This window comes from Amphiura filiformis, unplaced genomic scaffold (assembly GCF_039555335.1).
Source record: "Amphiura filiformis unplaced genomic scaffold, Afil_fr2py scaffold_52, whole genome shotgun sequence".
NCBI lineage: Eukaryota > Metazoa > Echinodermata > Ophiuroidea > Amphilepidida > Amphiuridae > Amphiura > Amphiura filiformis.
In genome coordinates this window covers 592,840-610,943 of record NW_027305516.1, presented here as the reverse complement: position 1 = coordinate 610,943, position 18,104 = coordinate 592,840, and the positions used below count along the sequence as shown (strand labels likewise).

At 37.2% G+C, this 18,104-nt stretch overlaps 1 protein-coding gene across 1 annotated transcript in view; it reads right to left on the bottom strand.

Moving 5' to 3' along the window:
• Nucleotides 1-15,657: 15,657 nt before the first annotated feature.
• LOC140144398 (uncharacterized) overlaps nucleotides 15,658-18,104 on the bottom strand; it is a 40,987-nt gene continuing 38,540 nt past the window's right edge. Inside the window, exons 13-14 of the mRNA XM_072166210.1 lie at nucleotides 17,227-17,420; nucleotides 15,658-16,101 (exon numbers count right to left, since the gene is read on the bottom strand). Of these exons, the coding sequence (XP_072022311.1) occupies nucleotides 15,808-16,101; nucleotides 17,227-17,420 (488 nt within the window). The 3' untranslated portion in view covers nucleotides 15,658-15,807. The remainder of the gene's footprint in view (nucleotides 16,102-17,226; nucleotides 17,421-18,104) is intronic.

The window sequence follows — 18,104 nt, the reverse complement described above, 5'->3', positions numbered from 1 at the left end:
ATTTTGCGTTCCCCCTCAAGACTCAAAAAAATTTGGGTTCCCCCCTCAAAATGCCCATTCCCCCTGTCATAAATAACGATCGCTCCCTAAAAGTGCCACTATACCAAATATAGCATACCATCTCGTGGGTGGGTCTGCCAGGGTCCTGCCTTAGGCCTCTAGTTCGGGCTAATCCTGGTCAAGCCCATAGCAAGGGTCCAGGCCCAGGGGGGAAGTCCCCGGAAACTTGTGGTTCTGGCCATTGAAAGTGGTATCGGAAGGATCTCCGGGCATGTGTAAGTTCATGTTTTGAATTATTACAACAGATATAGGCCTAAATACACTTCAAAATTATCAAATATTTATTTTTCTGATTTTTCTAATTTGATCAAAGAGTGCCTAGTGCCACTCTTGATCTCGCAGCGCGCCACAAGTGGCGCGCGCGCCACTATTTGCGGATGCATGTTCTAGACCATGACAGGATACCTTGACATATAAACATGCTTTTGGATAGTGTTGAAATGGCCATGCCCTTACCAGAGTGACATTAAGGGTCTAATTTCATGTACAAAACAATTTTTTCCTTTTGTTTTTGACTGTAAGTGCATAACGGCCGTAACCACATAATGCATGCTTTGGGGTGGTGTTTTTGGCCTTGGTACAAAAAACCATAGCGTCACTTTTACATTGACATACAGCCCACCCCACAGCTCTGTGGTCGGTATACATACATGTATCAGGGATGAAAGTGCACTTTTTACAAAAAGCCTGAACAAGCGTGAAAAACTAACATAACATGACCAGAACAGCCTTAAAAGGAGCTGAAAATGAAAGAAATTCATGTTCGCATGTTCATGTATTTTTCTGTCATATCTGTCATAATTCATGTTCGCATGTTCATGTATTGTTCTGTCATATTTCAAATACAAAACATTTGAATCAAATCAAAGGCATACAAAATACAATAATACAATTGAATACATGAATACAAAACCCACCCAAGTCCATGGGAAGTGATTTTGAGAGAAAAACCTGTGTATCATCTAAAGTTAGATTTACCTGGTCAATATGGTAAGTTCTACGTGCAAATGGGTGGATTTAAAAACTGTATAATGTATGACGATTAGCATTTCAGGGACTTTGTAGGGTTCATTTTAAATTTTGGACTTGGGTGGTTTTTTGAATCATATACAAAGACAATAACGTTGGAATGAGATTACAAAAGCACACAGTACAGGTACATAATGTTGATAAGCATTCTGCTATGCAATATAAACCACACACTTTCCTTTATTAAACCATTTTTTTTTCAAAAGTCACTCTCCAGCAATGAATGTGTTACAAGTGGACTTTTTATACATACTGGATTTCAATCAATGTGTTTGAGACTCAAATCACGGAATTGGGTGGTTCTTTCATACATGCTACTTCTCACATGCTCAATAGGCACATATGATGAATTTGAGTTGTTCTTTCATACATATGACAGGCCTATGTATAGCAACAATTTCCCATGCTTAACTCAATTTGGCCAACGTATGGACTTGGGTGGGTTTTGTATTATCATATTCAATTACTTCAAGCAATAAGTAATCAATTACCGGGTATTATAATCAAGAAAATACTCAGCATGATATAACAGATCAATATAATCCCTGATGTATGTACCAGTTTAATCTACATTGTAATTTGTGTGTACATGTAACATACGATAACCAACAAATAATTTTCATCTTACCTGTTTTTTCCTTGCAATGATGACTGACTTTTCACAAATATGGTTAGTCTGAAATATCAATTTCATATATTAAAATTAATACCGTACTCTAGAATAAATTGGGAGCTTGAAATTGCGCTGCCTTTTAAAAATGGTTTACACGTGGGGCCTATAGTTGGGTTACAACTTCGTTCTACAAAAAATAGTTATCTCAAAAACGATGTGCGCTTTCGTTTTTCATTGCGGGTCCATGTCAGCTGAAACGGCAGTTCATTTTTTTAATAGTTTTTTGGCATAAAATCATGCAATTCTGAGACAAATTCAGAAGAAAAGTTACTTGATTTGATACTTGCATTTTTTCTGGTATGAATTCTGGCACCACATTTTGATTAGTATGATGTTATACCTAGATTGTGCAATTGTGCAATGTATCTTTACATCAATAAGTGCAAACGCAGCAAAACAGCTTTGCTGAAATCATTGGTATTACATTGGAATTGAATTGGAATCAAAGTTATCATTTATAAATTGAGGTACTGAATTTGAATCGAATCAAATGTACACCTATTTTGCATCCATTTTAATTCTGTATTTTGATCCAGGACCCACTCTTCATCAATTCAAGGCCCACTTCCCATCACTCTCAACAGTTCATGTATATATACATATGGTAAGTTGACACTGCGGTGCACTGACAGGAACATTTTAAAGGACATCTTTATAGTCTCTTTTTCATTCAATTCAGCACACTCAGCAGAATTGCTGAAATCATTGGTATTACCGGTACATTGGAATTGAATTGGAATCAAAGTTATCATTTATAAATTGAGGTACTGAATTTGAATCGAATCAAATGTACACCTATTTTGCATCCATTTTAATTCTGTATTTTGATCCAGGACCCACTCTTCATCAATTCAAGGCCCACTTCCCATCACTCTCAACAGTTCATGCATGTATATACATATGGTAAGTTGACACTGCGGTGCACTGACAGGAACATTTTAAAGGACATCTTTATAATTTGTAGTCTCTTTTTCATTCAATTCAGCACACTCAGCAGAATTGACAGATTACACAATGTGCTGCTGTACTGTGTGCTGATATCATGATTGTGGGAAAGTATTATTATTGATACAGAAGATTATAAAGTACCAGGTATCATCATAATTTTAAATCAGCATCAACGGTGATCACCAATCTATATCTGAACTATCACCACCTCTACATAAATCTTTGGTTAAAGCTCAAAACACTTTTGTCAGGCTAGCTTTATCAAGCAGTTCTTTTCAGAGCCACTGGATCTACAAAAGATAAATATCTCAACAAATAGCCTGTTTCGTGTACAACTCTCCTTGCATTGCAATGGGAGATTTTCTTTGGAATATTTTAACTCTCTGGTAGTCAGTATGCGATATCCTTTCAACTTAGCATATAAACTCATCAAATACAAGTTTGCTTTTTGTGGAAGCCTACAATGTTATTAGCACATCTAAAAAGGTTTTAGCAGAACAGGTGTTTATGTTCTAATAAGAGAGGAACAAAATTGTATACTTTTTTAACCCAAATTTAACTTTTCCACCATGACATTTGTGGCACCCTGTATATTGACCAATTGTTTGTACATGTGTATTCCTGGTACCGTACTCTAAGCTTTCCAGTGATATAGTTTTATAGGGTTTTGATGAACAGTGTAAAAATCAGTCTAAGACTAGTACAAAAACATGTAAATTGTTCATTTTTTTAGCATGTAATTGTAATGCATTTGGCCCTAATTCATGGCGTACGACCGTTTCCTTGGTTTCCTTGAAAAATCTTTTCTTTTGATTTTCTATGTAAAATGTTGTGTTTGGGCCCCGGTTTGGGCCAATTTGGCTGACTAGCAAATGTGTATTAAACTAAGTTTGCCTTTCATACATCTACGTGTAATATAAATACCGCACTACTGATAGAGGTCTACAAAACATCATGCTGTATGCATACATGTCTGACATGTGTCTGTCGGGGACACATCACAGATTGGAATTCTGGCTCCTGATTGGTCAGAAAAGGCTGTTACAAGTTTACTCCCTGGAGTGAATTACCTTTGGAGTGAATGACCAAGTCAATAAAATTTCTCTTTACAGCTAAATTAACTTGTTTGGAGTTGTTTCTTTGATGACTTGATACGTATGTATATCGTCAATAATAATGTCCTACAATTTTGAACTTTTCTGAATGCAATCAAGTCCAAAAATTATACATTTTAAAATTGGAAACTTCAGGACCACTCCATATACAATGTACATGTACACCCCAAGAAAAGTTTCACTCCAGTTGAGTGAGCATGTCAAATTCAACAACCCCGACTGACAGAATACACAGTTAGGTGGGGAAATTTTTTTTAGTGTTGGTTGTGAAAGTTTTTTTTTTTGCTCATGTACATACATGTAGAGTGTAGTGGGGAAAGTTTTTTTTTTTTCAAAACTTCCTAACCCCACCCTTGAAGTCTAATGGTGCTGCATCCCGAATATGTAGCTCTGCCTTAAAGGCGTATTTTGTGATACTAGCATCCTCTTTTTATGACATTTTTCAGTAGATAGCCACAAAAAAAAGCTTACTCCCAAAATTTCAGTTTTCCGATTAAATTTCGTTTGCGAGTTATGCATGAGTATAAATGTGTATTCACAACTCCATCGACAATGTGTTGTAATATTTCATTCTAGTAGCCTATACCAGAACGAAATTTCACGATATCTTTGTAAACTAATCTGCAAGAAATATTTTGTACATAACATTATGTACGTAGCCAGACCGTTTCCAGTGATATAAAAATCTCAACTTTTTTTGAAATAACTGTGGGGATGTAGTCCTAAACCTTAAACATCATTTTCCGAGATGCGGAAGTACACCAAATTGGTGTTTATGACCTTTGACATTCTTTTATGGCGTGTGATGACATGGTCTGTCAATTCACGCCGAGTGGCCTTGACAGGCTTGACTATGCTTTGGTCATGAAAGAATTCAAAAGATAAGGCCAAATAAAAAAAAAAACATGTTTCACGTCCACTCCCGCTTCCTTTATTTAGGTTTCTTCAATTATTTTTTTATTTTTTGAAATTCAGTTATAACTTTTCCAAAAATATGTCTAGGAAGTAGAGATGCTTTCTATAGCCTTGACAAGAAACACTTTTGGAAAGTTTTGTGATAATTAGAGGGGGCTACCTCTCAGGCATTATTGTAGGCCCTATACGTTAAAATAGCGCTAATTATGGATATTTACACTGATTTTGCAATAAAAAATAGAAAATAAAAAGCCCCCTCTTCCTCCTTTTTTTCAAAAACCCGGACGTGAAACATGTTTTTTATTTTACTTGGCCTAACCTCTTCTTCTTCCTTGAGTGCCTCCCTCATATTATACAAATATTCAAACCTGCTATGACCCGAGGCGCAGCCGAGGTCATAGGCATGGTTTTGAGAGGTGCCCTTGGGCCTATAATCTAACCACGCCTCATAGCAGTCAATATTTGTATAATATGAGGGAGGCACTCAAGGAAGAGGATGTGACCGGTCCATAGTTCATTTCCATGGACCGGTCCATAGTTCATTTTGCGGACATAGTTAATCAATGACTGCACTTTCAACCAATCAGATGACAGGACTCTATATATGAGGTACGGTATATGTAATGACTAATAAAATACTATTATCGCACTGCATACAGACAAGCTGTACCTCTGGCCATAATCCCAAGCTAAAAATTGTCTGAAACTGCACCTCGGAAGATGTATGGTAAGAACTCAGTCCTCAAAATGATAGTCATATAAAACGACCAAAAAAGTTAAATGACTGACTATATCATTTGAGGACTGAGTTCCGCAGGCCGCAGTAGGGGGGATGATCGATGAGGCCGTGGATCACGAAATGCCCCCGGGAAATGCCCTTAAGGGGGTACTACACCCCTGGCCAATTTTGTGCCTATTTTTGCATTTTTCTCAAAAATTATAGCGCATTGGTGACAAGTAAGATATGTATATTACAGGGCAAGGACTACAACTACGGTACTGTACTGAAAATTCAGCAACTCAAGGCAAGTACATGAAGTAGTTATTGATTTATTGATCAAATATTGGTTTTCCTTCATTTTTGACTGTAACTCCACATCTGTTGTCTGTGCTGAAATAACATTTCCAGTGCAGTAGTTGTATTCCTTGCCCCTATAATACACATTTCTTACTTGTCACCAATAGGCCCTACGCTATAATTTTTGAGAAAAATGCAAAAATAGGCACAAAATTGGGCAGGGGGTTACCGACTACCGTACCCCCTTAAAATAGAAATTTTGAATTAAACTATGTCTATGAAAACAACGATTAACTTTGAACAACTTGAACTTACCAAACTGCAATCGCAGTAAACTCACAATTATCTCAGTCACAGTCGAGTGGCAATGTGTTGTTGGGCACCGGTAATCCCAGGGTATTGATGAGCATAGACTGCGGAACTCAGTCCTCAATGATAGTCAGTCATTTATCTTTTGGTCGTTATATGACTATCATTTGAGGGACTGAGTTGTTATAATATATCTTCCGAGGTGCAATTTCAGACAATAGCTGGGGATTAGTGGGGCAGAGGTTATCTATTGAATCCTTTCATGACCACTGAAGCATAGTCAAGTCTGCCAAGGACACCGACACAAATTGAAAGACCATCACAAAAGAATGCATGCATGTCAGGTCATCGACACCAATTTGGTGTTTGTTATGACACAAATTTTGTGTCTGTTATGCACCTCGAAATATGTACCTTAAAGTCTGTATCTAGATGAGCATTCGGAAAAGCGAGAACGTCTTACAGGCAGGCTAATATTAGTATAGCATGTATAGTGTGACTACAAAAGCTTAAATATAAAAATGAAGATCCCTAGAATTTGACCAATGAAATATGACTCAATATCGGAGTTCAATGTAATTATCATTGGTAAGTATCACTGGGCTATTAAATCTCGCAAAATCGTTCGTCGGAACGATCAATGCACATGTAAATCGAACTACGTTCTACACTCGTGCTCTATTCTTATTCCATGACTCGGAGGAAGATGCAGCTAAAATTGCTAAAATCACAGCCACAGGTGGTATGCGCCGTGCATTCTCTAAATTCAGTAAATTCCCATCGTCAACCGTGTATATTGAATGGGATTATTTTGAAATTTTAAAACGCTTGATATATATCACAAACAAATAGGCATATGTTAATAAATAATATAAATATAAGCTAAAACCGTTGGGGTTTGATTATGAACAACACAAAACTAATACCGTACGGCCGAGCGGTTTTGCCAGCTCTCCCCGACCATCATGCCACTCGCCGCCTGTAAAATCAATAAAACATTCGGCCGATAGAGGACGCACTTGTCAATGTTAAAAAGTTTTTGCAAAGTATTTACCAAAGATCTGGCATCTTGCCCGTCTGTTGTTTTGAGGGGGTTGGAGGGAGGGGAAGGGCAAAAATGTGTAATATTCGCCTAAATCGAATTAGAAATTTATGCTCACAGGAATCCGGGGAGATGACAAAGTGTAAATTCACGGATCGAGGGCCAGCATTTGTCATTTTGATACAAATAATGCTAGGCCTACTAGTGTTCAAAAGCATATTTCTCAAAACCTTGTATCCATGGCCCTCTGATGTTTTGAGGGGATTGGGTGAGGGGGGAGGGGGAAATGAGACCTATTCGCCTAAAATCTGATTTCAAATTCGTGTTCACATGTGTACAGGAATCCGGAGAGGGGGTTAAGTGTAAATTCATGGATTGAGGGCCATAGGTTGTCATTTTGATACAAATATGATACTATTACAACATGTTCCATAGCATATTTCTCAAAACCTTGCATCTTGGCCCTCTGCTGCCCATTTGCCTAAAATCTTATTTGAAAATCGTGTTCACAGGCCTACAGGAATCCGGAGTTCAAAAGCCTACAGGAATCCGGGGAGGGAGCAAAGTTCAAATTCTTGGACTGAGGGCCATTGGTTGTCATTTTGATACAAATAAACTACTACTATAACATGTCCCATAGCGCATTTCTCAAAAGCTTATATCTTGGCCCTCTGTTAGGGGCTGGGGATATGAGGAGATCAAGGGAAGGGTCAAAATGTGTAATTCGCCTAAATTTTACTAGGCTTATGTCTAAAATCAGATTTCCAATTAGTGTTCATATCCGGGGAGGGGGCAAAGTTCAAATTCTTGGACTGAGGGCCATTAGTTGTCATTTTGATACAAATATGATACTATTACAACATGTTCCATAGCATATTTATCAAAACCTTGCATCTTGGCCCTCTGCTGCCCATTTGCCTAAAATTTTATTTGAAAATCGTGTTCACAGGCCTACAGAAATCCGGAAAGAGGGGGTAAAGTGTCAATTCATGGATAGAGGGCCATTGGTTGTCATTTTGATACAAATATGGTACTATTACAACATGTTCCATAGCTTATTTCTAAAAACCTTGCACCTTGGCCCTCTGCTGTTTGTGTAACAGGCCCATTTGCTTAAAATCTGATTTCAAGTTGATGTTCAAAAGCCTACAGGAATCCGGGGAGGGGGCAAAGTTCAAATTCTTTGACTGAGGGCCATTGGTTGTCATTTTGATACAAATAAACTACTACTATAACATGTCCCATAGCACATTTCTCAAAAGCTTATATCTTGGCCCTCTGTTAGGGGCTGGGGATATGAGGAGATCAAGGGAAGGGTCAAAATGTGTAATATTCGCCTAAATTTTACTAGGCTTATGTCTAAAATCAGATTTCCAATTAGTGTTCATATCCGGGGAGGGGGCAAAGTTCAAATTCTTGGACTGAGGGCCATTAGTTGTCATTTTGATACAAATATGATACTATTACAACATGTTCCATAGCATATTTCTCAAAACCTTGCATCTTGGCCCTCTGCTGCCCATTTGCCTAAAATCTTATTTGAAAATCGTGTTCACAGGCCTACAGGAATCCGGAGAGGGGGTTAAGTGTAAATTCATGGATTGAGGGCCATAGGTTGTCATTTTGATACAAATATGATACTATTACAACATGTTCCATAGCATATTTCTCCAAACCTTGCATCTTGGCCCTCTGATGCCAATTGCCTAAAATCTTATTTGAAAATCGTGTTCACAGGCCTACAGGAATCCGGAGAGGAGGTTAAGTGTAAATTCATGGATTGAGGGCCATAGGTTGTCATTTTGATACATATATGATACTATTACAACATGTTCCATAGCATATTTCTCCAAACCTTGCATCTTGGCCCTCTGCTGCCCATTTGCCTAAAATCGTATTTGAAAATCGTGTTCACAGGCCTACAGGAATCCGGAGAAGGGGTAAAGTGTAAATTCATGGATTGAGGGCCATTGGTTGTCATTTTGATACAAATATGGTACTATTACAACATGTTCCATAGCATATTTCTAAAAACCTTGCACCTTGGCCCTCTGTTGTTTGAGTAACAGGTCCATTTACTTAAAATCTGATTTCAGGTTTATGTTCAAAAGCCTACAGGAATCCGGGGAGGGGGCAAAATTCTTGGACCGTGAGGGCCATTGGTTGTCATTTTGATACAAATAAACTATTACTATAACATGTCCCATAGCACATTTCTCAAAAGCTTATATCTTGGCCCTCTGTTAGGGGCTGGGGATATGAGGAGATCAAGGGAAGGGTCAAAATGTGTAATATTCGCCTAAATTTTACTAGGCTTATATGTCTAAAATCAGATTTCCAATTAGTGTTCATATCCGGGGAGGGGGAAAAGTTCAAATTCTTGGACTGAGTGCCATTAGTTGTCATTTTGATACAAATAAACTACTACTATGACATGTCCCATAGCACATTTCTCAAAAGCTTATATCTTGGCCCTCTGTTAGGGGCTGGGGATGAGGAGATCAAGGGAAGGGTCAAAATGTGCAATATTCGCCTAAATTTTACTAGGCTTATGTCTAAAATCATATTTCCAATTGTTGTTCATATGGGCAAAGTTCAAATTCATGGATTGAGGGCCATTAGTTGTCATTTTGATACAAATATGATACTATTACAACATGTTCCATCGCATATTTCTAAAAACCTTGCACATTGGCCCTCTCTTGTTTGTGTAACAGGCCCATTTGCTTAAAATCTGATTTCAAATTCGTGTCCACAGGCTTACAAGAATCCGGGGAGGGGGTAAAGTGTAAATTCATGGATTGAGGGCCATTAGTTGTCAGTTTGATACAAATATGATACTATTACAACATGTTCCATAGCACATTTCTCAAAACCTTGCACCACGGCCCTCTTGTTGTTTGTGTCAAAAAAATCGGTGATTAGTTGTTTGGTTATCAAAAACTTCCTTCACCCAATGGAATTTGGGGAGCTGCACAGATAATTGGTGGAGGTTACAATCTAAGTGCGGATAGGTATGCGCCTGAGGTTCGGCTGCAACTGGCCTAGATGTTACGATATGATTGTGATGATTCACCATGGCAGCGAAATTACAGCGATTTGAATCCTTCAAGATCTAGCTGGAAAAAGGCGCTATATAAATCCGAAATTTATTTTATTATTTTTTTTTATTAATAGGCCCATTTGCCTAAAATCTGATTTCAAATTTGTGTTCAAAAGCCTACAGGAATCCGGGGAGGGGGCATTAGTTGTCAGTTTGATACAAATATGTTACTACCATAACATGTTCCATAGCATACTTCTCAAAACCTTGCATCTTAGGCCCTGTTTTGAGTGGGTTGGGGTGGGAAGGGGCAAAATGTGTAACAGGTCTACTTGCCTAAAATCGGATTTCAAATTTGTGTTAAAAGGCCTAAAGAAATCTAACACCATCATCCGCTGCTGTCAATATCCCATCTAAACACAATCATACATCGCTGTCATCGTTTTCAGCTACACAGGACAAGATTACAATAAAGAATAACATACACATCTTGTTGTTTCTATTTTATTTTATTACTGATCCATCACTGCACATTATTGAGTTGTAATGACAATAATTGGGATATTGAGGATGATACACAATGGACTTCAAAGAAGCGCACCAAAGTGTGGAGACCATAACATTTAAAGGCTTATTCAGTAATCCCAGCCAAAACAAGGTTCTACCTGCAAAGTGTGTGATGTGTGTGCGTACGGCTTTCAAACGCATGCTTTAATTACTGCCTACGCTTGGTAAAAGCCTTCTGGCACGTTAATAGAAGAGAACAAGAAATAAAAATGCACATCTTGTGCATGCGTTTGCATGGAGAACCTCGTTTTGGTAGGAAGGTGGCGGTTCTGTGCAAAGTGCGAATACCAGTGTTGCTCTTGCAATTCGCAAATGAATGGTTAAAAATACTCCTATAATATTACTAAACATTTCTTTGCATAACTTGACACCCCGTGAATAAAAGAATCTTTTTTCTACCCTTCTCAAATGAAAAAATCATTTTCTTCGGTCAAAAATAATCACATTTTCCTGATGCTTTCAGAAAAAATCCTATTCACACATTATACAAACAGGTTCTTGATATCATTGTGATCAATGTTTTGATTGGTTTAATTGTTTCCAAAATTTTAATGTATCCGATAACTCAGTCATGATTTACTTTTGTTTTGACCTCTGCATCAGTAGAGTAGCTAGGGGTATTGGCACCCGGGTAGGGTACAAAATGGGGGGGGGGGGGCCAAATTTGTAAAAATATTTTATTGTCGACTGAAATTGTTAATGTTGATCTTAAGTTTTCCCCTGTGTTCAAGAACCTAAAAGGTAGGGGGATTGAGGATTGGGGTCAAAATAAATTTTCAATGCACATAATATTATTTGTAGCAATATTAATCCTTCAATATCAGAATGTGGTCAAATTTGGTTCATTTTCATGTAAACAGACAAAAACGGGAAGAAGCAAATCACAAATTTAGGCAACATATTATATCAAAACACACTTAATTTTGATGGAATTTTTTAGCCAGGGGCAATTCAGCGCCACCTAAAATGTGGTGCACAGGGTACACCATACATGCTGTGCATACATGCCCCCTTGCTACGCCACTGCTCTGCATACCACAAACTTTATTTTGACCCTTTGCTTATTTACAACTCAAGAACCACATATCATATAAAGGTCAAACTTTACTTTTTCTAAATCCTTATATCCGGAGAAATATACCGGAGTGCAGTATAACAAGATATGAGCAATTTTGAAACATCCCTGTGTAGGCCTACAGGGTGTATCAAAATGATTGGTACCCATCAATATCCAATGAGTATGGCCAAGACTGCCATATCAAAATGCATAACTGCCATCTTATTTGTAGATTTATGTGATAAAGGGTCATAAACCTGTAAATTGTAGTCATTTCAAGCTGATCTAATGTTGAATTTGGAAGCAGCAGGCATTTCATTAGACCCTAAAGCTGATACGTACCAATCATTTTGATACACCCTGTAAAGCTAATAGTCCTGATCTAATACGAAATATATACAATACAAAACATACCACAGCCACAGCCCCAGTGATATATTATTCTTTGGTTCACCTCAAGTTCGGTAGTGACATTAATGCTTACATTAATGCGATTGCGTTGCAAACTTGCAAGCGTACCGAGAAACTGCCCTGTACGCTTGCGTGTATGCTCTGTGCAATTGACTTCATGCACGATCCAATATTGCGACCAGCGAAATACGCCCATAGGTCACTACTGAAATTGAGGCAAACCAAAGAATACCTCAAACCAGTGATACTTTCAATATCGCCTGAACAAACACGAAGTGACCTAATATCTTTCAGTATGAATTGAATATATACACATAAATCAACATACAAAATAATGAATGATACATGTATGATGTACATAATCCCAAATAATTGGTTATATTTAGCGTGTAATATTAGGAGACATGTACCCACAAAATGAGAGGAAAGTTGCACACTTTTATTTTCAGTTATGTCCAAATTCATATTCACTTAAGCTGAAATGGTCAAATAAGAGATTAATTTTGTGAATGACATGCAGACAGGCCTTTCTCTTCTCTCTTTTTTGATACAGGGAGGGTGTTAAAAAGGGCTATATGCTACTCCATTCTTCCCAAGCATTTTTCTGCTCATTTTGTGAGAACATGTCTCATTATAGTCAAAATACAGTGCTCTTGTAAATGCATGTAAAGTTGCATGTCATCTGTAGCAAGTGTGCAACATGGTAGTGCATATTAATGCAGTCTCTTCTACATACTGTGTTAAACACTTTTAATTCCACAGCAACATAATTTGGTGATTTGGCAAAAAGTCACCACTTGTGAGGCAATTTAATTTCACAAAATTTATTTCTTGCTACTTAAAGCCATAATGTATCATCTTATAATATGAAACTTGTAATTTTTTTTCAAACCTGATTTTTTTTTTGTGGCATATTTGTTAATGTTTACAAATGTCCAGTGAACTCATCAGAATTAAATTACAAGTCAATTTACATACTGGTCCACACCAGTATCATGCATACCAGGTAACTGCCGGTGCTGATTAATATAAGGATATGACCTAAGCTTACTGATGTTGACATCTCATAGTTCCTGTTATACTTAGTTGCAAAGTTGTCAATGTTTTTACATGTCTAATTCTTGCATTTTCTATTGTTTTTTGCTCTTATCATTACTACCAACATCGTAGAATTCTTTATGCCGGATATTATTAAGATTTGTCTGCTTGATGTGACAAAAGTGGGATGATGGATCTCCAAATGTAACTAAATAGAGCCTGATAAAGTCAAAACTTACTGATGAATAATGCCACTATATGGTGATTCAATTTCTTATGGTCCAGGAACAGGTTAATAGGAAACAATCACCAATCTACTTATTGTAGAATTTATGAATGCATAGCGGCATTTTCATACCTGCCAACCGCAGAAATTCCAACAGTGAAACATATATTGCGAGGCAGCACTTGTGCGACTGAGCACGTAACAGCGAGGGTCCAAAGGCACCTGTGGGGATCAAGTGGGCGAAGCCTCTCAAAGCCAGAGGGTTTCTACACATTTTACACACTACAGGAGACACCATTTCTGAGGGGAAAATTACATTCAAATGGATTAAAAATAAGGTTATTTTGATAAAACAAGCCTAGATAAGAGCCTATTATACATGTAATATTCTTCAAGGCTGTTATCTTGGCTTGTTTTCTCAAAATCATACCGTAAAATATGCAAATTAGGTACCTAAGCCCAGGCGAATTTAGCAGATTTTGCAATTTTTGACATAAAACCTGTTTTAGACTTTTTCCGAAGTCCTTCATCCTAAAACTGGTTTTAAATGTTCAGTTTCCTATACTTTGGTACATTAGAGACATAATTCCAACTTTTTTTGCCTAATAACATGGCCTACTAAAATTGATATATAATGTTCAATATAAAAACGATGACTCATTTTTGACCCCCCCCCCCCCTCCTTCGGGTATGTGGGAGGGCCCACATTGGGTGGGTGTGGTGGTAATAATGTGCATGAAGAATACATTGTATGATAAGAGTAATTTGTAAAATTAGGTATGTTAAACATACAGAGTGATGTCACTACAAAGTGGGATTAAAATAGTAGGCATATCCCAAGGGAAATACATGCACACACTCACCCATCCCCAACCAACCTCCACCCACCCCACCTCTAAGGCCAACCTGACTGACAGTCACACAAAGCCAAAGGATACAGCTAAAAGGTTCATATCAAACCTAAGTTTAACCCAATTTGCTTCCATTTAGACTTAAACAAACATGACTTGATATTAGAGTATAGGCTTTATACGGCATCAGTCCAGCATCATCTCAAATGTCATTGTTCATTAATACATGTTACATACTTCTTACTAGGGTAATATTCATTGAGGAAAAATAGATGAGTTTTTGAACGCAAAGCAGAACCGACACAGTAAGTATAACATGCTGGTCCGATGATGGACCAAAATTCATCAATTTTGGGCATGAAAAGGTGTTCTCAATAAAATAAAAGATTTGACCACATGCATGTTAAATGAGTACCATTATCTGGCCCAGTCATCCAGTCTAAGGAATTTTCATTTTAAAATTGGAAATATATGAGTCCAGAAAGAGTCATTATCTTTTGATTAAGTTCCGACTTTTTCTTAGTAAAATCGGGAAAATGGGAACGTTCCGCTTTTATCAGAATAGTTACGCCAAAATCGAAACGTTTGACAGGTATGCATTTTGTATTCGATGTATGTTGGTAAGCACATAAACATTCTTTTGATATAGCCATGGCTCGAAAAAGTGGGGAATTTGCGAAGCTCATTCCCAGGAAATGTTGGTGTCTGGAAAGAAATTATGTCTTTTTGTATATAAAAATGAGCTATAAATTGTGGGAAATTTAGCTTGCTTCCCAGGAAATTAACATTTTTTCAAGCCCTGGATATACCTGATTAAAGTAACATCCCCTAATACTATAGCAAAATTAATGATCCAACAATTTCATCCAGATTCAGCTTTCCTTACTGGGACATATATAAAAACAAGGAAAATCTGTTCCAACTGACCAGCGGGGAACCAAAGGATGGATCCAAAAGGATACAACAGTGTCACACTAGCAATGGATAAAATTAAAAACAGGGAAAATATGACACAACATCCAATAGGGGAGTAACATACGACATATTATGTCTTATGTTTATATGTCTAGACTTATGTTACTCCCCTATTGGATGTTGTGTCATATTTTCCCTGTTTTTAATCTTACAGGGAAAACCACTGATTTGCGTTTTTGAACACCCTAAAATCAATCATGACTTTTGAAACATGCATAAATGTGTTAATAAAGTGTAAAGATGGCAAACATGGAACAATTTAATTAAACAAAATCTGATATAATTATAACACAGGTGGAATAAAATTGTATATACATGTACTTTGATTACGTTGAAAGTGAGGCTGTCAAATTTATAACACATGATTAGCATATTACTAATCGGATAAATCTGTTAGCGACAAGAATAGAATATGTTTATGATATATGCAATGTTTTATGAAATAGGCACAGGCTAATGGTTGGATTGATTATGCTTGCTGGTCAATGGAAACTGCAAAATACACTGTACGGATTTCTTGTTCTTTTTTGCTAACTATCACTATTTTCATTACGTTTGTCATGCTCATCATCTTTCTGACTGTTTTCAACTTCACTTTCTTCTATATGCTCGTCATGCTCATCACCTTCCTGACTGTCATCATACTCAAGTAGTTCATCCTCATCCAGCACACATTCAATTGACTTCCAGTCATCTTCTAAACACTTCTGAAAGAGATCTCTCCCACGTTGGAGCTGTATTTTGGAAAACCAGAGCCCCTTCCTTTTCAAAGCTAGTTCTCCTTTCTTGTATTTCATTTCCATGTGCGTGTTGACCATATCGACCTGTAGAGAGATAAAAGTCCAATGTTCATGATTCATGTTTACCATTCCCTAAATTGACATAACATAACCTGGCATGATATCTGTACACAGGCAAATGTGTGCCCTATTCACGTTATAGAGGTTGTGCATATGACTTGATCATATCGTAAATATGGGGGACTTCTCAAATCCATTCAACAAAAGCATGATTGCAATTTACCACAACAGATCGTCTCACACACATAACAAAATGTACTCAATCGAAATAGGGTGATGACATTTGATTGAATGGACTGCACTGCGCCATGATTACGGTTCAAATCCTTTGTTTGGAGCCAATTGATAAAAGCATGCAGGACCTCTCTATTCGCTGTCGTAGTTCACATTAGTATCCAATGGTTACTGTATCAAATCGAGGCTCATAAACCTGTTCCGAATTATAATATGCCATAGGCTTTGTGTTGTGATCATTTCGATCAGTGGTTCATAAGAAAGAAAGTGTGAATCAGTTGACCTAGTAACAGTCATATTCTAACATGCACTACATCAGCGAATAGCACAATTGTCTCATATCATGCAGACAACAGACACATAAATATTCCCCCTCTAATTGATGAACAATTAGCGTACACCCCCTAATTTTACAAGAATTGGGAAAAATTTCCTTTACAAATGAATGCCAACCCAAATTTTGGAAACATCTGGAACAATTTTTTTGGTATTTCCCCAAATTCCAACATACTTACAGATTTTGGTGATTATTTGCACACACAAAAAAAAAACCACAAAAAAACCAAAAAACAAAACAAAAAAAAAACATCCAAACGACCGACCCTACTTGGGCTGTCCGACCGTAGAACAGACTGGGTTTTTTCATTGCATGGGCAGGAATTCCAAAATGTGGACTCTCAAATGCTTACATGCTAAAAGTAGACTTAACCTCATAAAAACCGTGTTGGTGTTTTGAACAGTTTGTCAATTGTCATTTACGGTATATGAGTAAGTGGTCTCTTTGCTAATTTGTCTCTCTGACTTGCAGTACATTCTAAAACTTTCTTTTACCCTGAAAAGTGGACCTTTTTGTTGATATGCTAAACATTTTTTCACATCATTCATGTGTTGAACAACATGAAATTAAATACAAACCTCAGTTGTGTCAATTTCCGTCTCCAAACTAGAAATACTATACATCAAGCCACCTGTGCACTGTTCATAAAACGCAATGTAGTTCAGCATGTCCTGTTTTAGTAGATTAAGTTCCTCCCTACAACGCTGAACATACATGTACATATCCACAACCGTTTTCTTCATGTCCACTGGTGGATCATTGCCGTGAAGAACTGAAACAAAGGAATACGAAATATCATTTCAATTTCAGAATTACATAACTTTACTTATCAAAGGAGGAAGGCAGTATTGTTTACATGTTCCCTCATATAGAAGATTCCGCCCACCATGAATAAGCCCATAAAAAGTATAAAATTTGAAACCTCCATGACCATTTACCTACGATGACCTTTAAAATTACCCTTAAACATTGCACACCTACTACCAATATAAATTCAGAATACCAGATTGATATGTTGAAGCATGTCTGTGACACAGATAGACTGAAGGTAGCTTATTAGTTGAATAATATATAGATGCAAAGCAAGTAAAATTAATTTTGTGTCTTCTACAAGGCCGTGTGTCCTGACCTCGCCTCCCTTAGCGTTACATGACAAATATTATGAATTTTTACACCAACCGGGTTTCTAATTAGATTATCTCGACAATTATCAACCCTAAACTAGCAAAAGTATACATTTTTGGAAAGCTGAAGGCATAAGCAATTCCAATATATACATTTCAACTCATTATACAGGGTGACCTGCAAGTTATACAGGGTGGAATAAAAGGATTTTGATAAAAATGGGTCACTCAATGCATTGCTTATTACCAACTTACAGTAATAAACTGGAAGTAAACAACATTCATTTGGTTAGAGGATATGGAGTGCCAACTGACTTTGGAAGAAACCAAAA